The sequence below is a fragment of the Pleurodeles waltl genome, chromosome 5 (assembly GCF_031143425.1).
Source record: "Pleurodeles waltl isolate 20211129_DDA chromosome 5, aPleWal1.hap1.20221129, whole genome shotgun sequence".
In the NCBI taxonomy this organism is placed as follows: domain Eukaryota; kingdom Metazoa; phylum Chordata; class Amphibia; order Caudata; family Salamandridae; genus Pleurodeles; species Pleurodeles waltl.
Genome location: NC_090444.1, coordinates 303924062 through 303950452, shown reverse-complemented (window position 1 = coordinate 303950452; position 26391 = coordinate 303924062). Strand labels below are relative to the sequence as shown.

The following is a 26391-nucleotide window of genomic DNA, read 5'->3' as shown; positions in this document are numbered from 1 at the left end:
GCGGAAGAACTGGACCACCACAGACAGGTACTCCTCTCACTTCAAGAGAGCAACTGTGAACTGCATTACTAGCTGGAAGATCTTGAGATCATGGCGCAGCGCTCCAACATACATACAAGGGGGGTCCCTATGAAGGCGGCACAGAGGCCACTGGAAGACTTCGTGACACGCTTGTTTCTGCATGTTGCTCTGACACTCAAAGACCAAGAGATAATACTGGACCGCACACACAGAGTGGGCTGACTGTCAGAGGCCGCGGGTCAGGCACGGGACATACTCACGTGTCTTCATTACTACAAACATAGAGAAGAAATCCTTGCAGCGGTTCGTGATTTGAGTACAATCAACTTAGAGGGCCGCAAAATATACTTATATCAAGATCGCTCACCATTAACGCTGCAATGCCGGCGAACGCTGCAACCCATCACTAGCCTGCTCCAGGAGAAGGGAATTCGATACAATGGGGTCACCCTTTCAGACTGCAATACATCTGGCAAAATGAACTGCACCTTATTAGGACACTGGAAGAAGTAGAATCTCTACCAGACATGGCTGAGGCACTGAGTCGAACCCCATGAAGATCAAGATCGACCACAAGAGGAGGCGGGGGCGAGACGCGAGACTCGACAACGTAACAATAGAGTCCATAAACCAACCGACAAAGAAAGCAAGAGGGAGAGAGCGAACCTATTGCTCAGTCTACGGCATCAGGACTGTACCTCGGACACTGAAGTAGAACTGTTAGGCCAAATGGAGTGGACATACATGGAACATGCTAACACTCTTTGAAATTCTGTAGGAATTTGAGGAATTCTATGCCTCCCTTTACACACACGCGAGGGATGCAGAGGCAATCATAGGCTCCCAAAAGTGGCAGCTGACACACTGGACACAGACATTACCCCTACTAAAGTTCTGCAAACCATATGCCATCTCCCGGTGGGGAAGGCCACGGGACAGGATGGGTTTGGACCAGAATTCTATAAACTATTTGGGGACCTACTGGCGCCCATATTGACACGACTTTTCAATCATTTCACAAACATCGGAACACTTACCCCCTCAATGCAAGTGGGTACGATCTCATCCATTCCAAAGAATGGATGAAACCTAGCCCTCTACTCCTCATATAGACCTATCACGTTATTGAACGTGGACCAGTGCCCTGGCGAACAGACTAAGGTGGTCATTCTGACCGCGCCCGCCATGCGGTCACCGCCATATTCCCGCTCCGCGGTCAAAAGACCGCAGAGGCCATTCTGGCTTTCCCGCTGGGCCGGCGGGCGCCCGCCGGCCCAGTGGGAAAGGCCCTGCAACATAGAAGCCGGCTCCGAATGGAGCCGGCGGTGTTGCAGGGGTGTGACGGGTGCAGTTGCACCTGTCGCGATTTTCACTATCTGCTAAGCAGACAGTGAAAATCATGCTGGGGCCCTGTTAGGGGGCCCCTGCACTGCCCATGCCAGTGGCATGGGCAGTGCAGGGGCCCCCAGGGGCCCCACAACACCCGTTCCCGCCATCCTGTTCCTGGCAGTAAAAACCGCCAGAAACAGTGTGGCGGGAAGGGGGTCGGAATCTCCATGGCGGCGCTGCTTGCAGCGCCGCCATGGAGATTCAGCCCAGACAGGGGAAATCCGTCGGGAAACCGCCGGATCCCCTTTTCTGACTGCGGCTTTACCGCCGCGGTCAGAATTGGCAGGGAAGCACCACCAGCCTGTTGGCGGTGCTTTCGTGGTCATCCACCCTGGCGGTCGATGACCGCCAGGGTTGGAATGACCCCCTAAATCCTTACATGCAGGGGCTGATAGACCAGATTGGGTTTATCCCGGAGAGGATTTGTGCCGATAACACTAAATGGCTGTGCCATCTTTTGGATAAAGTGCATCGAGCCCACATATCATCTCTATTGCTATCACTTGACGGAGAGGAGGCCTTTGACCGAGTTCACTGGGACTTTCTGTTTGCGGTCCTACCCCTCAATGGTCTAGGGCCGAGATTTTTCAAATGGCTGCGGTGTAATTACACCTCCCCCCAGGCGAGAGTGTGCATAAATGGGGGCCTATCTGCCATCTTCCCTATAACCAGAGGGACCAGGCAGGCTGCCCGCTATAACCTTTGCTGTTTGCTGTATACATGGAGCCCTTTGCGGAACACATTCGGCTCAATCAGACAATTCATTGCATTCCGATGGGGGGACAAACGCACAAAATTGCACTCTATGCGGACGACATCCTGCTCTATTTGACACAACTGGAAAGGTCACTTTCAGCAGTCCTTGAGGAACTGAGCGTCTTCGGGGTGGTGGCTGGTTTTAAGGCCAATTTGTCTAAATGCTTCATCCTTAACTTAACAGTGTCAGAAACAGACGTAGTGGCGCTGAGGCCCACCCTGCCTTTTACTTGGGTTACGCAAACAGTGAACTACTTGGGCCTCCAGATCTGCACCACCCCGACTGACACAGCACAACGTAACTGCACTGCCCTGCTGAGCGAAGCAAGGGATGCCTTGGCCAAGTGGAGAGACTATGGACTCTCATGGTTAGGTCGTATAGCAGCCATAAAGATGACGCTCTTTCCCAAAGTGCTGTTTCTCATGCAAAGCCTTCCGCTGACTCCTCCGAGCGGAGTGCTCGACACTATGCAGAAGTTGATCCAGGAATTTATCTGGGCAGGGAAAAAGGCAGGAATGGTGTGGACGCAGGACTGAGGGAGGACAGGGGGTCCCCCATTTAGCTAACTATGATCAGGCGGCCCAGTTACGGGATTTATTAGAATGGTCGAGGGATCGCACACAGAAGCACTGGTGCTTCATAGACCAAGCAGTGGCTAGACAGCACATTTGGAAAATCCCATGGCTCCCCCGGGGGCATCGACCGTCGGGAGTCTACCTCTCCCCTGTCCTGCAGGCCATGATGGACGTGTGGGACAGGGTGCAGACACATAAAGGTTTGTCTTTGCCCATATCTTCGCAAATGCGATTATCGGCAATCCTGACTTCCCTTTAGCTCTCACAGGAACCTCATCCCAAGACTGGCAGGACTCCAACTGTAAGCGGATTGGAGACCTTTATGATGCCCAAGGCATTATGGATTTCAATCGGCTGCAGGTGGCGTACGTCCTGTCGCCCAAAACCTACTGGCAGTACCTAACAATGCGACATTGGGTGTCCTCTCCGGAGATTAGGCCACATGTGAGTAGACCGCTTCTCCCTTTTGAGAAATGGCTTCTAACACGCACCAATGATAAGAAGCTTCTATCTGATATATATGGCTTCTTGACTACTCCGTCAATTTTGCTGCAATCCCCTGCAATCCCCTGCGAGGCGCAGGTGGGAAGCGGAATGTGAGCGCTCCTTCAGAGATAAGAAATGATGGAATGTGTTACACTGAGCTCGGGTGACAGCACGCAACATGAACACTAAAGAATTATTCTTGAAAATTGCACACTATTGTTACTTCACACTGACTCAGGTTGCTGAGTGGCAGAGGGGCAGCATGGACATTTACTGTGGCTTTGCCCTTGAAAAGCCTCCTTTTGGGATGCCATATTAAAGATGATTGGTGATACTTATGACACTACCCTCCCACGGTTCCCTAGCTATGTGCTATTGGGGCTTCCCAATCCACAGACTTACCCCCTTAGAACTCAGGCCAGCAGGGCTATCACATTACTGCTTGGAGCAGCTAAACAACTACTTATAGCTTGCTGGGGTATTGAAGTGGTTCCCTCTCACACAGACTGGCTCCATAAGTTGTGGGACACAATGGGGATGGAGAGGCTCACAGCATTGGGTACAGCCACCCTGCTCACCTTTGATAAAACATGGGGTCCTTGTGTTGTATACCTCTCGGATGAATTCAGAGAGTTGACATGCCCACGTTATTTGCGGGTCCTTCACCTGACTGCACCAGACACTTGCCTGATCACAGCAAACACCATTACACAGAACGCACAGGTTTGCTAAGGGTGGTAATTATGATTTGCAATGCGGTCATCCAAATTAGAGATGCAGTAATGTTTGTCTGATCGTACATACTTTATTTTAATGTTATATTCACCTCAACTGGCCAGTGGTTGTAGGTGGTGCTGCTGTACACTGCTAAGCATTAATGATAGCAATAAAAAGATTTAACACCTAATGGCGAAATCAGGGTTTTTCATAACGTAAGTGAAAAAGTAACTCTGGAAAAATGTGCTGTAGGCTGCCTGAACCAGAACTGGCTTAAAGAAAGTTCTACCACTCATCACACCTTCAGGGCTGGAGTGCACATCCTTTGCTGGCAGAGCTAACAACTCTGGCTTAGAAGACAAAAGTCTGCCTCTGAGTCCAGGAAGACAAAATGGGTGTTAATCTTTGACCATGTAGCAGGGATTGGCTGCCTGGGAGTGAACAGGAACATCTATAAAACCAAGGGCAGCTTTAGCACTACGTCTTTTAAATTGGATATGCCAAAGCAGGCTTCTTCCATTCATTCCTTAGGCCCTGCCATACCACCAGGCTCCAGTCTCAGTAGCAGAGGGAAGCTCCAGGTACAATGGTGGGCACTTTAAAAAAACATGATTCAAAGAACTCCATCATGGAAAAGTCCTTATACTTACATTTTAAGATTTGCTATGGTCTGAATTGTAGTGACTTCTGACCTCCCATATATCAAACATATAATGAAATGGAACTGTAGGTCCAAGGAATGTCATGCAATCAAAACACGACTCTCCTTGAGGATCGCAGAAGAGGATCTGTGCTTCATACTACCACAACTTTTGTATGTGAATGTGTCAAAAACAAGGACAAGAAAGAAAACTGTCAAGATGGTTTTGAAATGATTTCAACCCTTAACATTAGTATACATTCTAATAGAGTTTATTCTTGATCTAGAGAAGGAGGGGGTGGATTTTGACTCACAAACTATTCGTGCTATAGACAACAATTTACTCCGGTGCTGTTATTCACTTAAATTCAAACTGAACACATATTATAGTCTGAGAACAACGGGCCATCAAGTCAATAAAAACTGAGTTAGTTCTTACATGATATACTGCTTGATGAAAGCCCAAATCATTTTTCATGCTAACCTCTTTTTTGCTTTAACATATGGGCCTTGTCTTTAGGGAAAGGTTTTGTGCGTCTAACCAAAACCCTTAAGCCTGTATGTTTTGTGAAATGACTATGAATAGTTTTTCTCTATAAAGGAAGTGAAGTATAACTCTTTTTCTGTGGGATACTGGAGCACCAGATCACTCTAACAGTTCAATTTTTTTTTTATCTACATGTGTAGACTATAATTCTGAATTAATTTCAACAAATTCCTTGTCACAAGCACCAGGTAACTGACTTAAGCCAACGTTATCCTGGCAGTAAATATTATCTTCCTCAAAAAGCTTGTGTGAGAAGTGAGAGTCCATAAATGAAAGCGACCATTGCAGTGATAGCTGCATCCTTAAGTTGCTTCTCTTTTCTTTGCATTTGGGGGAAAATGCCTCTTTTACATGGTCATCTCCATGATCCTGGTAATTTTGTGAATCTGTACACTCAGGCTCTTCTAACCATACCTCAGTGCATGCACTCTGACCCACAAGTCATGTTGAAATTGGCTATATTTTTTAGTGGCATATTTAACTTTCCCTAAGCCTCTAGTATATTGCACAACTTGTACCCAGGGCCTGTAAGTTACATGTCACTGGTTGACTATAGCACACCTTGTGCACCATGAGAGTGGCAGTTCAAAACATGACTGGAAGCCTGCACCAGTAACCCCTTTAGACAGGCCTAAACCTCCTCTTGAATATTAATGTCATCCTAAGTATGTTTTCTAGCACAGTAATGCAGGGAGCATGGTATTTACAAGTGGAACACATAAAAAAGTCCTTGCAGTGACATGGAATCAAAAGCTATTTTCAGTGTAGCTGGGCCAGCTGTTCCATAGCAAAGCTTTGGTAGCTATATTAAAATTTAAAAATACTATATCCGCTCAGGGACCAGCTTAAAAGGTCTTAGAATGTTTACAATATTTATCAGAAATTCAATTATTTGATAAAGCCTGATTTGTACAAAATATGTTACAAAAGGTACTTTGCCTCCCTAAAGCCTCTGTAAGCCTATTTGCATGAGCTTCCAACTGTCACCCAGGAACTCAATAGCTCCTTAATGCAGTATGAACGTGCTCCCAGAGCGGAGGAAAGGTCTTGGGTGTGGTGAGTGTTCGGTTCCTTTCACAGAATGACTATCTGGGAAGTGCCCTGGAAGTTTATTATTTTTAAAAAGGCATACTGTGTCACAGGCAGTTGTAGCCAGCTCCCTCTTATTCTTACAGCCGGTCAGACACCAAACCCAGTGGAAGACAAGTTGTAACCAAAACCAGTTTTGAGTGACTACAGAGGAGATGGTTGCTCATTTCCCTGTCCACACCTCGAGGCTGGACACAGGAGCGCTGCACAAGTATGAAACATTCTTCTATGTTAATTTTTGGTTGACAAGGACACAGTGGGACTATTTGTAGTAGGGCGCACAGAAAATATTGTAAAAGTGGTTAGGGTTACCCCAGGAACTTTCCCCTCTTGGTTAGGGAGAGGATAGGAGTCACCTAACCCACAGGCTGGTACCAAGCATAAATATACCACCCCTAAGCAGCCTTTTCAGAACACTACTGAACCTAAGGAAGATAGAAGAAGGACTGCACCTGCTGTTAAAACCTGTAGGGAGAACCCTAAGGGCTGGATCTGCTTTAACATACCTATGACGAAGAAGTGAACTTCAATGGTCAGATGGCTGGCCTCCTTTTAAGCTACAGCGACACAAAAGCTGCAAGGTGGTCACTTTTCTGAATGTGCCCATTGGACCATTTACAACTGGCCCTGCTCTGGACCCTGCTCTGGTCTGAGTGAACCTGGACTCCCAAGTTCTGTTCCTGAGGCCCTGGAACCGTTGGCTAGTGTCGGAGTGTACTCCTCCTGTCTGAATCTTGATGCCTGGGTCTTACAAACATTTTGCCTGGAAAAACCTTAAGGAATCGGGACCTACTTGCCAACCGATCAGATGGTGGACCTGAATGTGCTGCGGTTACCGCTAGGTTCTTCACAGCACCAAATTATTTTCAGCATGCTGTACGCTGACTCGCTTCTGATGACATAAAACCCTCTCCGGCTGTAGCCTGTCCTAAGGAAATCTGACTTCCAGAAAAGAGTCCAAGTTCAAAGGTAGAAATTTGCACCAACCTGACGCTGAGCATTATCAGATAAATGCAGACGACTTCCTGTTCACAAACTCCAGACGTTTCCCGACTTAGTTGACTATCTCATCAAGACCTTGGCCCTCATTATGAACACGGCGGTAAACACTGCACCGCCGGCGGTGGCGTTAACAAGTGCCAACAGACATGCGGTCCGTACCACCAAATAATGAACCAACTGAAACACAGGCACCCTGAAAACCACTCACTGCCAGCAGAGGAGTGCCGACAACGACGGCAGAGCCCACCCACAGGCAGACGGAAAGGCCCTACCCACCCATCAAATAATGAAGCACAAGACCACCGTCAGTTCCGGGGCAGGAACCACCGCCACGCAAAGCCAGGCGGAAACTAACCAAATGTAAGGAAACACTCACTGGAGGCTTACACAACACGCTGAAGCAGACGTGGCTAGAGTACTGCAGCTCATGCCAGCCCTGCTCCTTGCCATATACCTCCATGACCGAGACCACCGACGAAGACGACGATGGTAAATACCGCAACCTACTAAACAAGGGAAGAAAGGGCACAGTTACATACCCACCCACTCCACCCACCCTGCAACGCTCCCCCAACCCTTCACAGCAGCACAAGCCATACACCCCGCAGCAAGAAGTACTTACCCGATAAAGGCAAATCCAACCAGACCAAAGTAAATACATGTGCCCCACACCCACAAACAATGAAATGAGAGACCACGGCTCTAAAGTGTGCCTCCATAACCACAGGCCACACATTAACCTTTATTATGCTCAATGAGCAACCAAAGTGCATATATGGCCAATGGCCAGTCCTTCATAAAACAAGTATGATGGGCCACAATGGCCCCAAACTGACTCCCACAAGTGCTACGGTACTCCACCTCATGGGGCAACAACGGGGCATCCAGGCACCTCAGGGAACAGGGGCAGAGGGTGGTGGGGGTGGGGATTTACGACAGTGGTGGGGCTTAGATTTGCATTCGGAAGGAGGAGGGGGTTTGGGTTTGCCCTTGGAAGGTGGGGGAGTGGGCTTGGACCGGGGGTGGCAGATGGAACAGGTTCAGCACAGGGCTTCTTCCTCTCTGAGGAAGGGGCACGGGAATGTGAAGGGAGGACAGGGGCGAGCTGTGACGTGGAAGGAGTGGACAGGGCAAGGAGGTGAGCACGTTTAGGGACAAGATGGGGTGGGCCAGTGGATTGGAAGAGGTCAACACAGGAGAGGAAAAGTTTCTTAGGTGCAATTGGGGTTGACCTGGAGGAAGGCGTGGGAGTGGAGGTAGAGGGAGTGGTTGTAAGTGGTGTAGGTGTGCGTGATGCGGGTGCAGATGACTGGACAGTATGCTGAGGTGTGGTGGATGTGTGATGGATGGGCATTTTGGTGCCTTTGAGTGTCTTGGGATGACGGGGTGGACACAGTGGGACAAGACAGGCTGCCAGTGGGAATGTATGTTGTCTGGGTGTCTGCAAGTCTGGTGAGTGTGTTGCATGTGTCAACTAAAGTAGTTGTGGTGAGTGCAGGTGTGGTGTCTGGGGTGCATGAATGGATGTGTGCTATTGTGGTGACTGCAGGAATAGGGTTAGCAACAGTGAATGAAGGTGCAGTACCTGGGGGTGTACATGTACTGGGGACAGACAGAAAATGTCCCTACGTAAGGCTGTGTATTTTCTACGAATGTTGAAGACTAACCTTCTACCACGTTCACCGGCAATGTACGAAACTGTAGCCTTGACTGAAGCACAAAGTGATAAAGAATGTCTTGTTTGAGAACACAGTGCTGGACTAAGCAAAAACAGTCAGATAGATGAAAATAAAACAAGACCGTAAAACTGGTTATTGTAAAAATAACAATGCAAAGTCGAATAATATATATCTAGGTCAAAGTGCACAGCGGCCTAGTATGTTAAACTAACGTGCAAGGAGCTATAACTAAAATGGCTTCACAACAATATCACTGGTTCCCCTTAATGCATTTTTTGATGTCTTGCTGTCATTTTGTTCACTAAAATATCCTCTAGTTTTATAAACTGGAAGGACATTTAAGTTTTTAACACTTCTAAATACATTTTCTTAAGGTCAACATGTCTCCTCTGTGCCATCACTGCCCGAGACTGAGCTCAGGTTCAAATTACTGAAACCATTACATGGCCTATTAAGAAGTGTGACATTATTACTTGTGGTGGCCTATTATCCACTCCAACTAATAATCCATTTTCTGGCACAAACCAAGAGGAATATCACAGAATTGCATCCTTCTGTTGATTTAAGAGGCCTCAATCAAGTAACAGTTGCATATATAGGTATCCCTCTTTTTCTGACATCTTAGATGCAGTACAAGGATCAAAGATATTTATAAAGCTTAACTTTAGAGGAGATTATCATCTCACATGAACAAAAGCAGGAGATGAGTGGAAGACTCTTTCAGAACATCTTTTGAGCATTTTGGATACCAAGTTATTCCAGTCAGACTTTGGAGTGCTCCAGGAGTCTTTCAATGCTTCATCAACTCAATCTTTACCAATTTACTACACCATTGTTATCTATCTCAGTTTTTTACCAAAGGGTCTTCTAAACATGAAGAATATGTAAAGGAAGGTTAGTACCCTGCAAACATCTCTTGCTGACTAAGTCTTAAAAGTGTTTGTTTGATCAGTTGGTTGGTGTTTGTTATTTCATCAGAAGGTCTATCTAAGAACACTCAGGAGGTTTCAGTCAATCTGGTATAGAAGACACATATTGGTGAAGAAAACTCAATGTTTTTAGGTTTTGGAAATTAGCATAAAAATAATTGGTAATATTGTAATATGCTGTAAAAAGAAAAAAAAGAAATCAGGGCTCCTACAGCCACAAAGGCTTTTGAAAAATTAAAGAGAAGATTTATCATGGCACCCATTCTTCCTCAGTCTTACACTAGCAGAACTTTTATTTTTTTAAACTGATGCCTCTCACCAGGCATCAGAGCAGTTCTTATTTAAGAATTTGACAGTGAAGAACACCCCATTGCCTTTACCAAGTGAGAGATAAATTATTCAGTTTTAGGAAAAGAACATTTAGCTATTACTTTGAGCACAACATCAAGCCATGGTCCAAATACATCAATCCACCACAGTTACCCACAAGTACATTAACAAGCAGAGGGTAGATATAGTCAACTGCAAGGGAGACATTCTTTTTCCAGCAATATGATTTCCGAATAAGATTCATTCCTGGAACACAGAATATTGTCTGTGACTGTGTATCCAGACAATATCTGAAGCAGTTGTTTCCTTCAATCAAAAAAGATTCTTCCCTCTTCTATTTTTCTGGCAACTACAACAAACTGGGAAAAAAACCTTAAAACCAAGTGTGTATGCTTGGTATAAGATCAAAAAGTAGAGATTTATAGTTCAAGATAGTCTGACTTTTTCTTGACATTAGAAACTTTATTCCCTGTAAGAAACTAGGAGCCAGACATGGAGTGTGGAGGACAGTACTCTGTCAGGGTGGTGGAGGACATTTTGGCTGCACCCTGACAGACTACAGTCTGCCAGATTTAGAGATCACTGCTGCCCTAGCCATTAGCAGATGGCCATCAATTTCAACAGCTGTATACTCATTGGAGTTTGCTTTGCAAAAAAAATGACTTCCGACACACTGGGAGTTTTTCCTCCAGGTGTACAGGTCATTGCTTCTTTTTTCTTTCATTCACTGCTTGGCTTTTTCATGGCAGTGACAGTCAGAAATCATATCATCATATCTTCCCCACTGAGAAGGGCTGTCGGTGGTCGGACAAAGGAATCTTTCCTTCAATGAAGCCAATACGAGCTATATCAACAGAAAGCTGGCTGTCCTCTTGGCCCTAAATACATTGTTGTGTAGCCATTCTAGTAATGTTTTTAGGCATTTTATTTTAGCAGCTAGGCCTGCTGCATGTGCCCTTTAGCCCACTTACATGTTATCCTGCTTCATTTTTATTATTTCAGAGTTAACCACACTCATGGTGCTGTTTTATTTTCTTTATCTAGTTGTTCTTTCACCGAGGAAAGCATTGCGTTTCTAGCAAGACATTCTATTTACTTTGTGCTTTCCTCAAGGCTGCAGCAAGATAGGGTTGCAGGCAAAGTGGCACACTCCAACATTCACATAAACGCACACATCCTTATATGGAGACATTTTCTCAGAACATCAGCTGTTTTATTATAAAAACACTTCTCTGCGCCATGCAAGTTAGAGGGAGATTCCAGCCAGCTGACCACGACCGCATGCTGATTGACTTTGATAGAGCAGCTTGCTGAGACTACTGGTTCCCTGGCCTACAAGGGGAGGGTGTCTCTCTACACAATAGGCTTCCTTGCTCAGGTATTGGAGATGATGTCTTCCCCGGGAGTCCCGAAAGGCAGGTTAGGACTTATGACGTGCTCTAACATAGCTGAGGTAGGAACTACATATACAACGCATAGTGACAGTATGTTGGGACTTTTCTTGTGTTGCACTTTTCTTGTCACCCTTTTGCTTCTATTGTGTTTCATCATTCTAACTATTACAATTCATGCCATTCTATCTAATACGCAGCTGATTCAATAAATCTTATTGAACCATTTTCTGCCTCTGTTTGTCTTTGCATGTGTGAGAATATTGAGAGTAAAGAATGAGATCTGATCCACCACGATTCCCCTGAGAAGTCATTCTTGTCATGCGCCCAGTTGACACAAATCATCCCTGCTCTGGGGCAGAGGTGAGGCGCTGCTAGTTGGCTGGAAACAGATTAGGCCGACAGTGGTCACATGGTTTGGGACTGGACTCAGTTTCTCACAATTCAGGTGATTCTACCACCCGAATCCAGCAGCCTCATTAGGATAATGAGAGCCCACGCGACAAAGTTGGGCAGATGATCATGTGGGAGACACATTTTAGAGACAAGACATAAATGACTTCCTTAGACTAACTGTTCTACAATTCTGTCACAGTTCCACCACTGCTGGCCATCATAGTTTGAACGTTAAAGAAGATCTGATTAATCATCAACTTAGGTGGCCTATCCAGGGAAATTAAATAAAGAAGGCAAAAGATTTTGTGTAGTCTGGCAACAAGTTAATGCGGATTAACAAAATAAATGTGGATATCGACAGTGTCTAGAAATAGCTACTCAACATTGGGAATATATTTCTGCAGATTTTATAGTGGGCTTTCCACCACCGTAAAGTTGGACTACAATCACTGTAATAGTGAATTGGTTAGCATATTTCTTCCCACCTGCATCAGAAACAGCAAGAATATTTCTTTCCAACTACTTAAGACTTCATGGGCTTCCAACTGAGATGCTTTCAGATCACGATTCTCAGTTCATGCCTAAATTTTGGTTTCAACTCTGTGATTCAAAATGCTCTGTCATCTTGGTTTCATACCCAGGAGGTCAAACAAAAAGTCTGAATAAAATCCTTATTGCTTACTGTAGGAAGTTGGCTCTGTATGTACTATTTCAAAGTAAGAAATAGCATGCACAGAGTCCAAGGGTTCCCCTTAGAGGTAAGATAGTGGCAAAAAGAGATAATTCTAATGGTCTGATTTGTGGTAGTGTGGTCGAGCAGTAGGCTTATCAGAGGGTAGTGTTAAGCATTTGTTGTACACACACAGGCAATAAATGAGGAACACACACTCAGAGACCATTCCAGGCCAATAGGTTTTTGTATAGAAAAATTTATTTTCTTAGTTTATTTTAAGAACCACAGATTCAAGATTTACAAGTAATACTGCAAATGAAAGGTATTTCATGTAGGAACTTTAGGAACTTTGAATTAGCAAAATAGCATATACAGTTTTCACATAAATGACATATCGCTATTTTAAAACTAGAAAGTGCAATTTTCAACAGTTCCTGGGGGAGGTAAGTGTTTGTTAGTTTTTGCAGGTAAGTAAACCACCTACGGGGTTCAAGTTCGGGTCCAAGGTAGCCCACCGTTGGGGGTTCAGAGCAACCCCAAAGTTACCACACCAGCAGCTCAGGGCCGGTTAGGTGCAGAGGTCAAAGTGGTGCCCAAAACACATAGGCTTCAATGGAGAAGGAGGTGCCCTAGTTCCAGTCTGCCAGCAGGTAAGTACCCGTGTCTTCGGAGGGCAGACCAGGGGGGTTTTGTAGGGCACCGGGGGGGACACAAGTCCACACAAAAAGTACACCCTCAGCAGCACGGGGGCGGCCGGGTGCAGTGTGCAAACAGGCGTCGGGTTTGCAATAGGTTTCAATGGGAGACCAAGGGGTCTCTTCAGCTATGCAGGCAGGCAAGGGGGGGGTGGCTCCTCGGGGTAGCCACCACCTGGGCAAGGGAGAGGGCCACCTGGGGGTCGCTCCTGCACTGGAGGTCGGATCCTTCAGGTCCTGGGGGCTGCAGGTGCAGTGTCTTTACCAGGCGTCGGGTCTTTGAAGCAGGCAGTCGCGGTCAGGGGGAGCCTCAGGATTCCCTCTGCAGGTGTCGCTGTGGGGGCTCAGGGGGGTCAACTCTGGCTTCTCACTGTCTCGTAGTCGCCGGGGAGTCCTCCCTGTGGTGTTTGTTCTCCACAAGTCGAGTCGGGGGCGTTGGGTGCAGAGTGCAAAGTCTCACGCTTCCGGCGGGAAATGTGTGTTGTTTCAAAGTTGCTTCTTTGTTGCAAAGTTGCAGTCTTTGGGGAACAGAGCCGCTGTCCTCTGGAGTTCTTGGTCCTTCTAGATGCAGGGTGGTCCTCTGAGGCTTAAGAGGTTGCTGGGCCCTGGGAACGTGTCGCTGGCGCAGTGTCTTTAGAAGTGGGGAGACAGGCCGGTAGAGCTGGGGCTAAAGCAGTTGGTGTCTCCGTCTTCTCTGCAGGTTTTCAGTTCAGCAGTCCTCTTCTTCTTAGGTTGCAAGAATCTAATTACCTAGGTTCTGGGAGCTCCTAAACACTCGATTTAGGGGTGTGTTTAGGTCTGGGGGGGTTAGTAGCCAATGGCTAATAGCCCTGAGGGTGGCTACACCCTCTTTGTGCCTCCTCCCTGAGGGGAGGGGGGCACATCCCTATCCCTATTGGGGGAATCCTCCATCTGCAAGATGCAGGATTTCTAAAAGTTAGAGTCACCTCAGTTCAGGACACACTTAGGGGCTGTCCTGACTGGCCAGTGACTCCTCCTTGTTTTTCTCACTTTTCTCCTCCGGCCTTGCCGCCAAAAGTGGGGCCGTGGCCGGATGGGGTGGGCAACTCCACTAGCTGGAGTGCCCTGGGGTGTTGTAACAAAGGGGGTGAGCCTTTGAGGATCACCGCCAGGTGTTACAGTTCCTGCAGGGGGAGGTGAGAGGCACCTCCACCCAGTACAGGCTTTGTTACTAGCCACAGAGTGACAAAGGCACTCTCCCCATGTGGCCAGCAACATGTCTGGTCTGTGGCAGGCTGCTAAAACTAGTCAGCCTACACGGATAGTCGGTTAAGGTTTTAGGGGGAACCTCTAAGGTGCCCTCTGGGGTGTATGTTACAATAAAATGTACACTGGCATCAGTGTGCATTTATTGTGCTGAGAGGTTTGATACCAAACTTCACAGTTTTCAGTGTAGCCATTATGGTGCTGTGGAGTTCGTGCATGACAGATTCCCAGACCATATACTCTTATGGCTACCCTGCACTTACAATGTCTAAGGTTTTGCTTAGACACTGTAGGGGCATAGTGCTCATTCACTTATGCCCTCACCTATGGTATAGTGCACCCTGCCTTAGGGCTGTAAGGCCTGCTAGAGGGGTGACTTATCTATACCTATAGGCAGTGTGAGGTTGGCATGGCACCCTGAGGGGAGTGCCATGTCGACTTAGTCGTTTTATCCCCACTAGCACCCACAAGCTGGCAAGCAGTGTGTCTGTGCTGAGTGAGGGGTCCCCAGTGTGGCATAAGACATGCTGCAGCCCTTAGAGACCTTCCCTGGCATCAGGGCCCTTGGTACCAGGGGTACCAGTTACAAGGGACTTACCTGGATGCCAGGGTGTGCCAATTGTGGAAACAAAGGTACAGGTTAGGGAAAGAACACTGGTGCTGGGGCCTGGTTAGCAGACCTCAGCACACTTTTTAATCATAACTTGGCATCAGCAAAGGCAAAAAGTCAGGGGGTAACCATGCCAAGGATGCATTTCCTTACACTTACCTTTGCTCTTTTGTAAATGCTACCCATACAAATTCAAAATCTCCTCTGCCTACTGCAGAGTTTAATTATAACGGTGTTCTTTACCCTTCTTTGGGATTAATTCCTTTGTTTTTACCTATCCATTTCATCCTAAGGTCTTTCTTGCAAACTCTTATGTTGAAGAACAAGTTTCAACTGCACAGAAAATGATGAAAACCATCTGAGGGACCAGAACAAAGCTCTTGATAGATTAAGTGAAGGTTCAAAAATCTCATTACAGTCAGGTTAATAAGCATTGCAAACCTGCTCCAAATCATAAGACTGGAGATAAGGTCTAACTTTCTTTAAGAACTCCTCATCGACTATCCATAGATCTAAACTGCATCAGAGACGCAATGGTCTATTATCCATTGCCCATATTATCAAGCCACTCGTTGTCAGACTAAAACTGCCTTCTTCCTGGAAGATACCTCTTTCCATCCATGTATCAGTTTTGAAACCAGATCCTGCTGAAAGATTTAGGAAGAAAATAGTTCTTCCTTCTACCCATCAGTTACAAAAAGCAGCGCTGCCCTGGGGATTATGAGTCCCCATCCGCCAGCCTGTCCATGGCGCTTACACCGCCATGGAACGGCTGGTGGAATAGGGGACTCGGGGGAGGGGCTGCACGCCCATGCACTTGGCATGGGCAGTGCAGGGACCCCCATGCACAGCCCCGTCACGCATTCCACTGCCTGAATTATGAGCAGTGGAATGCGTAACAGGTGCTGTTGCACCCGCCACACTGCCACATTGCAGCCGGCTCCGCCAGGAGCCTGCTGCAATGCTATGGCCCTGCGGTGAACTCCTAATAGGGCCGGCAGGGTTCAGGCTGCACAGGCGGCCTGATGGCGGGAAGAGTTTGGCGGGTGGCCTCCGCTGCCCGCCAAACCCATGTTGAGGCCCATAGTGTCTGTATTGTTTTCCTTTTCTTCTGAGTTACTCTTTAAACCAACTGCAGAGTGTGTCTCTTCTATGACGCTTCTACAGTACACCTATTGCTAACATGGAACCATTTCTGCTTCTCAAAAATGGAAGGAAGTTGGCTGTGACTTGATCCTTTGTGTCTTGAAAGTGATGTTTCTACCTTCGGAGTGCCATGTGATTTTTTTGGTGTGTCCTTACTCTTGTTAATTGTTGCGCAATGTTTTCCTGTATGGGAGTCATGCATTGTCTTGGAAATGTATGTCTGCATTCTAGAAGCTATAGTAGTGAGCAATAGAGCATGAATATTATGAGACACCAGTTGTCCATGGTTAAGGCACATATTAATCTAACAGTGTTTGTCCCTCTTGACATTACTCAGACCTGCCTCCTCCTCCCCACCCCAACAACTAGTAATCAGTCTTATGACATCAAGCATGGGGTCAGTGGTGCCTGTTGCAGGCCAGCAGAGCATGGGAAAATCAAGAAAGTGCTGAAGATTTTAAGGCAATTCCTTGTTGATATGGCTTTTAGGATCTAGACATATTTTTCAGAGTAGGAGGATGCCTGTTTTTAAAGATTTGTCATTTAAAAAAATATGGCTGTTGAAACAAACTATGACCCTAATTACAACCTGTCGCAGTGGCGGTCTGACCGCCGCTAAATCAGTGGTCCGATGGCTTTGGTGGTGATCAGACCACCACATTATGACAGTGGCAGATGAGCTGCGGTCGGACTGCCAGCACCAGCAATTTCCCTCCACTGGAGGGACTGACGGTGCTGGTGGTCCTAATCTGCCAGGGCAGTACTGCATGCAGCGCCTCCCTGGGGATTACGACCCCCATCTCTGCCAGCTTTTACATGGCGGTCGCTGGCAGAGACAGGGTGCAGGCGGCCCCATGGGGGGCCCCTGCACTTGGAATGGACAGTGCAGGGATCCTCATGGACAGCTGTGTCACACTTTTCACTGTCTGAATTGCAGACAGTGAAAAAGGCGACGGGTGCTGTTGCACCCTATGCACCGCAACATTGCTGCCGGCTCAATTATGAGCCTGTGTCAATGTTGTGGGCTGTTCCCCCTGGGCCAGTTGTCAGAAACACTGTTTCCGCCCGCTGGCCCAGCAGGGAACTCCTAATGGGGCCTGCGGGAAGGCAGCCGCACTAGCGGCAATCTGACCACAGGAGTTTGGCGGGTGGCCTTTTCCGCCTGCCAAACTCTTAATGACCCTCAATGTCTTGCCATGTGAGATGGGCAAAACCTTTTATATTTTTGTCACCCTTCCCAGTGCACCAAGCCTGTCATCACCATCTTTAGCTCTGTGATTAATGAGTGTTTACTTTCTGTGAATTTCTTCTAAGTGTTCAAAATTGTTTATGCTTGGAGTACTAGGAACCTTTAAACATCTTGATGATTTTTTCAGTGCACAGTGTTCAATCCATGATCAGTTGACCAAATTTGTCAGTTAAGAGACATGGCATTTTATTCTATGTCAGGTTAGAGTACTCCTCCTACAATCCTCCATCAAGTCTGATGCAAAGACAATGACGGGAAATTCCTTAAGGAGCAAAGAAGCTTTTTTCCAAAAGGAACTTTTGTTCATGCCAATGTGGGCAGTATTTGTGTCAAGACGCATTAGGTCTGCACCATGGGCTATACTGCTACCATATGTGGCAGACAGTATCTTGATGAGGCAAAGTTTTCATGCCTTCATATGAAGCACAAGGTTATATTTCCAGGCTTGGTGAGAATTACCTTTTGCCACAGCTAGGATATCATTCCATAGATCATGAGAGTACAGACTGAAGAGGACTGGGACCAGCTGATATCACTTCAATACATTTTTGTTCTGCACTTCGGATTGATGAAGGAAATTCTTAAATGAAACCTATTGTAGAAAAATTGAAACAGTATGCCTTTGCATTACTTTAGGGAGTGGGACCTCACCACATCTCAAATTTCTGAAACGTGTACAAATACTTGCTTGATTGAGATGTTGCTTCCAATCTCTAAACAATAAAGTGATCCTCACAGGTAAAAATATACACTAGGTTTCAAGAGAATATAAAAATTTTAACAAGAATCAAGATACGATTCGCCTTCAGTGTTTTAGCAACAATTCAAGATATCTTTTGGGAGACAGTAATGTAAAAGTGCTTTGAAGTGCCGGCATTTACCTCCTTAAGACAAACTGCTTGAATCTTTATGCAGTATGGTCTTCATCATGTTCAGGCAGTTACAATGCTGTATTCACAGACAATGGCTCTAAATATCAATTAAAAAAAGCAGCAGCCCCATATCTAGAAATAACCACAGGTTTAAACTTTCTGAACTGAACTTTGGTCCCACAACAGGACCACATTGAGTATCAGAGCACCAATTAGTCACATCATGATCTGCTACCCAAATTCTTCTTGATTTGTATTTTTTGGCACAATTTAAATATGAAAAGTGACCTACCTAGAAACAAGCCTCATATTATAAGTGGGACACAATTAACATGTTACATTTTCATTATAACATGCAGTGGACACCGAGGCAGCATTCGCTAATTGCATACTATTTCACAGCAAGTAACATTTTGATGCAGTCATGTCTCTAATATGTTATGCATTATGTTTCTGTTGTTGTTGTACACATAAATACAATATAATGTTTGAATGTGTTTAACTGTATCTCTGCCTAGGAGTATATGCAACACAGGAATAAGAGTATTTCCAGATGTAACAAAGGTGTTCTCAACTCAACTCAACTTCATTTTGTAAGTATTGCAAAAATTGCTACCATACACTAAGGTTTTTATGGTGCTACTCTGTTTAAAAAGCTCAATTTGCTATTGTCTTTTACAGAGAGGTATATGATAACTTACATGTAACAACAATACCATCAAATGCTTTCCAAGGAATGAACAGTGAACCTCTGACCTTGTAAGTAGCTAAAACAAAACAAAAGTTTCCAAGTTTTCCCAATTTAGATCAACCGGCTTCTCTGGAATCTTTGTGCATGTAGTATGGGGATGCTGTGTGACAACTGGGTTGTGTACATACTGAAACCTCTATACAGGTATAAACCAGGGCACTACAGTCATCCTCCTCCCACAGCCCTGGCAGATTATTCCTCAATGATGAGGGCAGAGAGAACCTAGCAAGACTATGGCAGTGTGGCTACTTTAAGGAACACAGGAAACCCATGGGTACTCAGGGACCAGGGGCCAAAGTATTATAGACCGAACAACAGTCTCTCAAGTGAAAATATAGGATACAAATCTCAAATAATAGAAACTCAATGGAATCTTTGTTTGGTATACAAATGTAAAAAGTAAACCCATTACCTAAAGAAAAACAATTGCGTTGGGGAACGACAGACACAGAAAACAAAATAATGACATTGAACATATAAAGAACAGATATGCAAAAAAACAAAGTGCCAATACTCAGGCATTGCATATGTGACAGAAAAAATAAATAAAAGGATGAGGTCACATCAATACAGTATCCTTGCTTGTATGCAACTAGAAAATAATTCAGAGACCAAGTCAAAGTACTTCAGTCAACAACGCTTCGATCCCTAAGTCCAATTTCTGGGATCATCAGGACCCCATTATAACGCTGCCCGCTAACATAAGAATCTAAAAAGAAAAAGGTAAGAGAGAGAAACAAGAAAAGAAAAGGAAGAGTTACACATTGCAAAGTGATAAATGCACCCCTGATGGATGACTTCATGGAGAAGAAACACAGCGAAAATAATCTGCAATGGAAGGTGATTACAGTTGTCAAGCCCTCTTCTCCCAGGGGAGCTAATATCAATGCCTTATTGAGTAAGGAGCAACTAAAGTGGATAATACGGACTAATAGTCACAAAACTGGTTTGAAGACGATGGAGGACTGGACTGCTTTAATATAAGAACCTGGGCCCCATCCAGTCTGGACCCTGGCTGCCGTGTAATATCTCTGTTCTATCCTCCTGTGTGAAATTAGGACTTCTCCTTTATAATTTGGAGATCATTATTGAACATAGAGTTGGGATTGAAAGAGAAGAGTGGGGACTATTTTTTCCCATCTCTTATGTTCCTTTTTCATTGTTGCCCCCCCACCCCCCTTTGCTTTTGGCTCTGATATTTCATTATTTTGTTACTTGTTTATAGTTTTAGTATTCAATGGGTTTTATGTATCCTACATAATATTTTTCTGTGGTATACCAGTGGATTAATGCTTTATGTGAATGAACATGACATATGTCAGTCATCCCCCTTTCTCATTTTTGTATTTCTTATCTGATTACTGTTCCCCCTATATACTGTCAGAGTATGTTGCAATACTCCTGGTTTTGCCTGTTTCTACTTGTATGATCTTTGCCTCTTGCGCTTTCTCTCTCCACTCAAGTATGGCCGCCTCATTTCGCTTTCGGCCGTTAGGATTCTCCTGGGCTGTTTACACATGCACACACACCCTCTGGTTTTTACATTACTTCCTGCCTTGCTGGCAGTCGAGCACCGGTCTTTCCTTCACGTGCCATTGGATGCCCTGCCTTTGACAGACAGCGTGCCTTAGACCTGACCGAGTGGGGTTCTCGTCGCCACCCCAGTTTCACCACAAGCGGATTTCCTCTTGCTCCTCCCAGATAGGCCCACCCTACCTTGATCCTCCTCCATATACAATGACACGCTGCTGCCCATATCTTCTCCTTGCTTGCCGTCTATTCCTTCAAACATAGGCCACTCCAACCCCTCGGAGGGTGCTTACACCATTCGACTATCCTGTCAGTGGGGCTATTTAGTAACACTAGTTGTGTGGAGTTCTTCCACTTGACAATGGCTGTTATTGTTTATATTCAGGTCGCTCATCGCCCAAATAGGGTTTGTGGAGAGTCGTTGTCATCAGTTTGTTCCTTCCACTCCTTGTTTGAGGTGGGTTTGTCATTGCTGCTGTTTTTCACTCAGGGTCAGTGGCACTGGATTAATTGCGGGCCATGTTTTTCGTGATTAATTTCTCACATGATAATTTATTACTGGATGTGGCATGACAAGTCTATTCTTTATTATCAAGAGTAATGATCACTTTCAAGGCGTCCTCACTTATCACTTCCACCAGCTGTATGGTTTGCTTGATACAATTGACACAGGGTGGCTTTATGTGAATACTTGAAGGAATTTGCTGTATTAATGTAACAGTGGCCACCACTCTGCTGCAACTCTTTGTCCTGGAAAGTTGGGAATCATTTGAATACCTTAAATCCTAAAGCTTAGGTTCTCCATGGAATCAATAAGCACACCTTCCGCCTTGACTATAAGGGGTTCCCAGGAATTCCTTGAATATCTGGTAAAGTTGGGGGATTCCACCATGGGCGTTATGTAGGGATCCCTTAGGTTGGTCAGTGGGTTACTTTGTCTCCCATGACAGATGGTCCTATTGACTAGTGGAGGCCCCAGGGATGACCTAATTCCCAGGAAAAGGAGCATGGGGGCCTACTTCAGTTCAGAGTGGGCAGAGCCCACCTCTAAACCACTGCTGCACATTTAAATACTGCCACTCAATTTAAAATTGGGGTGGGGCTCCCTGTGGGGATGCTCATGAAGTAGAGATGTAAATAGCCAAAAAAACAACATCCCGGCCGGCTTTGTAATTCGTAAATAGGCCAAAAATAGCAGAAGTTAATTGAAGGAAGGGCCAAGTGTCAAGAACTTCATTTACAACAGTATTTACAATAGTGTTTAAAAAAAGATGCTGGTCATATGTTTTAACGTTATTTGCTACACAAGCTTGGAAGAATTGAGCACATGGGGTGTATTTATCAACTTGAGAAACGCATTAGAATTGTGCCAGTTAACACCTACATACTTTACGTGAACAATACACATTAATGTTATTTAAGTTTTTGTTAACATATTTGTCAGTTTGTTTTTTAAACTACAGACAAAACCCTGAAAGGAAGGCGATCTCTTAAAACTATTGCAAAATACCAATGGTTTAAAACAGGTCTGAAAGCAAACTTCAATATCCCGGCATTTAGCAATGACGGGGATTAAAACATCTCCTTGAAGTGGGAAAGCAATGTAAGTTACGTTTCTTAGGTAATTGTGGCATTTCTGGTAAATTATTGTGGTCACACCTGGTAGGTTTCCTAAGCCCCAAAAAGAAACTACCGCATTTTGGGAGGATATGAAAACTGACAAGTGTCTCACCCCTCCCCACTATGTTATGTTTGTATCGACATGCGTGATAGGAGTCAGTCATAACCTATCAAAACATTTCTTATCTGCAAGTGATAATATAAAGACCCCTCCGAATCCCTGAATAATCAAATGTGAAAAGCAGACAGCTGTACACTACCAAAATGCTGCATTTTGATTTACTCAGAGTTGGCTGATATCTACTCACAGGATTCATAGCTGTTACTGAAAACAAGCCTCATAGTATCAACCCACACATCACTGAGCCTTTCCCCCTCCAACAGCTGCCTCTGAAGATCAGAGTTCTAATAAATATCTAGAGTGTTCACCTAGCTCAAAGAATGTCCCTGCAGTGGTAGATATGCTACTGGAGGACACAGCTTTATGGTAATGAAAAACGAAAACATATTGATTGATGAACTATGTATCATACAATACAGTACAGAGAGATATGAAAGTAAAACATCACATCTTACATTCATTTCAGCAATAACAATGTTAAAATAAAAAGGAAAGTACACATAAAACGGACAGCCCCACATAACAGAAACTGAAATAGCACTTTACTCAGGACGCTCAACATCGGTCCCAAGGTTGGTGTTCCAAATTCAATGGAAGCATACTACATACGTTACATTAAGAGACTAATGTTGCTTTTATAAGTCATTTGAAAGTAAAGAGATGTTGCTGATTTTACAGTCCTGATAGTTGCTCAGTTACAGTATAGTCCCAGAAGCCTCAAATTATGGGGATACAAGAGAGAGCAAAGACAAATCACGTTTGGTAGTCTCCTTAGATATTTTGCACAATATATGTAGTTTGTCATTATTTTCACTGAGTAGGAAAGAACCATCAAATAAAAACATCGGAACATAAAAAATTCTAAATTGTAAAAAGCATGTCTCCCTTTTGCTTTTAGAATGAAAATTAAAAATCCTTGTTCAGCAGAGGTATCCATATGAAGGGAATATGCACGAACTGTTACATGTTTTGGCACTCTCTTCATAGTCAATAATAAAACAGTGTTCCCTATCATGTCCTTTTTACAAAGATTTAAGCTGAAGACTGGATAAAGTTAATCTGTCCTACCAATTGTATACATTCTGTCTCTGTGCAGTCTATGCTCAGTTCAATTCACCGTCTTACTAAGGTGTAAGTTCTGCAGTCACTATGTCCCTCATTACAACCTTGGTGGGTGGACCGCCGGGCGGCAGCCAATGCGGCCGCACTCCTGCTGTGGTCATTTTGAGATCCCCGCTGGGCCGGCGGGCGATAACCTGGAAAAGCTGCACGGGGCCCCCAGGGGCCCCGCGACTCGCCAAACCGCCGGGACTGAAGTGGCGGTAAACCGCCGGTCCCGGTGGTGTGACCGTGGCACTTCCGCTTCGGTCATAATACCATGGGAAGCACCGTCAGACTGTTGGCGGTGCTTCCGTCGAAACAGCCCTGGCAATCTTTGACCGCCAGGGTTGTAATGACCCCCTATGTCAAACACCGAACAAAAAAACAACCTAACTTGGTTTAATAAGCCCATCTCTGCCTTCCTTCGTTTATAGATATAGTATCACATTTGTTTGTTTTCTTTAGTAGATTTTCTTGGAGTCATCGGCCCCAGTTCCAGGCAGAATTGTGCTTGAGGCGACCCGTGCCTCAAGAATGGAAAAGAACAGGTAAAATGCAACACTAGCAAACCAATTGTCCATACTTAGTGCCAACCAGTGCAATTGCTGCATACCTTATAATAATGAAAACAACCTTAGTTTTAAAAGCAGAATGCAATTCCCTTACGGCAGGTCCTTTCAAAAAGCCAGTTGAATCGCAAGATTTCAGATACCACTGGAGTACATTTGATTTTAGTTAGACAACTATTCCATTTGGTATGTGTATCTAAGATCATATCCAGATAACAGTAAAGAACACCATCTCAATTTTTTCGTCATTCAAATGCCATGTGTGCTTCAATTTCGAGCACCTGTTAAAGGCCAATATTTTAGTTTTCTTTACATTAGGCGTTGGTGTTAGCTCGCCCCACAGCGATGCTCCAAGGTGAAGGAGATGAGGGGGGGCACATTTGGCCCCTCTCTGGATTGCCTCTAAGCATGATGCTCCTCACATGCCCAGAGGAATAGACCTGCATGACGGTGAGCTGCAGGGTCGGGAGTGAACATGGTTCAAGGCCTAGGTCGGGCCACGTGTGAGTGGCCTGGGTTGGTGCACCATTCTGCAAAGCTCACTGGTGAGTGGCGACGAGGGAGGCTGATGTGAGGCCCAACGGATGGTTCTGCTGCAATGGTAAGGTGTTCGTTTTATCTACTTCTGGAGTTTGTGCAGAGGCATAGAGGACTGGGATCTGGGATCCTACGCGCAGTGTGCACGCCTGACCCACGCTAGGCTGGAGTGGTCGGCACAGCGGCGCGGGCATTTGGGGGCCCCTGAGGTGGACATTTGGGCTGAACAGAGGATCTGCATTGCCCTGGTGGTAACACATCCTATTATTCCTTTGTGGAGGTAAGCTGGGGCGACATCAGCAGACTGCGCTGTTGCAGGGGAACACGATGGAGCAATATACTAGGCCTATGTCGCTCCCACAGAGACATGGGAGGGTCGGGAGAGGCATTGGAGGTGCCAGCCACAGCAGAGGAGCCCACGCGTGCTGAGCTGTTAGCCGCCATTAACGGTGCCAGAGTGGCCCTGGAATGGAAAAAAGAAACAGTGGCTGTGGAGGTGAACCTTTTGCGAGCTGACCTCCGCAAGGTATTTGAAAAGGTAAAGGTGGCGGAGGGGTCTATTATGGACTTGCATACAGAGGTGGGCACATTGCGCAAGCAGATGGCTCAGGTCACATCTACTGTCAGGACATTAGAGCTGCGACTGGAGGATTCAGAGGGCAGATCTCAACAGAACAACCTGCGTCTCCTTGGATTCCCGGAACATGCAGAAGGTTCCATGGTGGAAAGTCGTATTGAACAATGGATCAGAGAAATAATGAAGCCGGAGGGGTTGTCCAGGGTGTTTGTGGTGGAGAACGCACATAGGGCTCTGGTTGCTCCTCCTCGGCCTGGGTCGCCGCTGAGGGCCATCATAGCGTGCCTCCTGAACTATAAAGACAGGGACTGTATTCCACAGACCGCCCATGAGACCGATAGGGCCATCTTTGAGAATACTAAGATTTCCATCTTCCCAGATTATAAGAATAAGGTCCAGTCCTCCCAAAAAGGGTTTCTGGAGGTGAAGGCCAAGCTTCGTGCCATGAACATCAGATATATGTTGTTGTATCCGCCACGGCTGAATGTGATTTCCGGAGGTAAATTGCAGTTCTTTGAGCATCCAGAGGAAGTCTGGAGATGGCTGGAGATGTGGGACAGGGTTGGCCCGGTTCCTCATGGTCGGTCTGGAGTTGGTTCAGCTCTTACTTCTGGAGTGGATGGTACAGACTGGAGGAGGCGTGGAGATGGCCCGTCTCGGGTCTCTGCGCAGCGATATGATGAATCTGTCAGCAGAATTGAAATCCAGCAGGATGGTACTATGGCGGTGGTGGATCCTGAGCAGGCTGTTGAACTGGCTGGCCCATCAGACGTGGAGGCTGGGGTACTATCTGTTGATTCTTGAATATGTGGGGCTTTACGGGATACTGCTCATGCGGCTCGGCCCGGGGCCTTGTGTTCAGCCTGTGGACCACGACTTGCATGATTGGGAGTAATGAAACTCTTACGGAAGTTGTTTAAAGGGGCTTCACATGTCTTTGTACTATGTGGTTGAGGGGGAAATGCTTATCCTAGATGATGTTTGGATAGGACGGAAGGCAGTGTGTATACTGGTGGGGACGGGGTTGTCCACTTCCACTTTTGTGGTAGGCATTTTGGGTTTTGGGGTGTGGGCTGCTGTCCTGGACCTATACATATAAATGGATCTACAGTATATTTTGATAAGTATGTTTTACTGTTCATCCGGGGTGGGTGCAGTGGTTTGG

General features: G+C 45.7%; 1 protein-coding gene across 1 annotated transcript in view; it reads left to right on the top strand.

Annotated features, from left to right (window-relative positions):
• LHCGR (luteinizing hormone/choriogonadotropin receptor) overlaps positions 1–26391 on the top strand; it is an 836395-nt gene that overhangs the window by 198666 nt on the left and 611338 nt on the right. Inside the window, exons 5-6 of the mRNA XM_069236543.1 lie at positions 18939–19013; positions 19102–19179. Coding sequence (XP_069092644.1) covers positions 18939–19013; positions 19102–19179 — 153 coding nt within the window. The remainder of the gene's footprint in view (positions 1–18938; positions 19014–19101; positions 19180–26391) is intronic.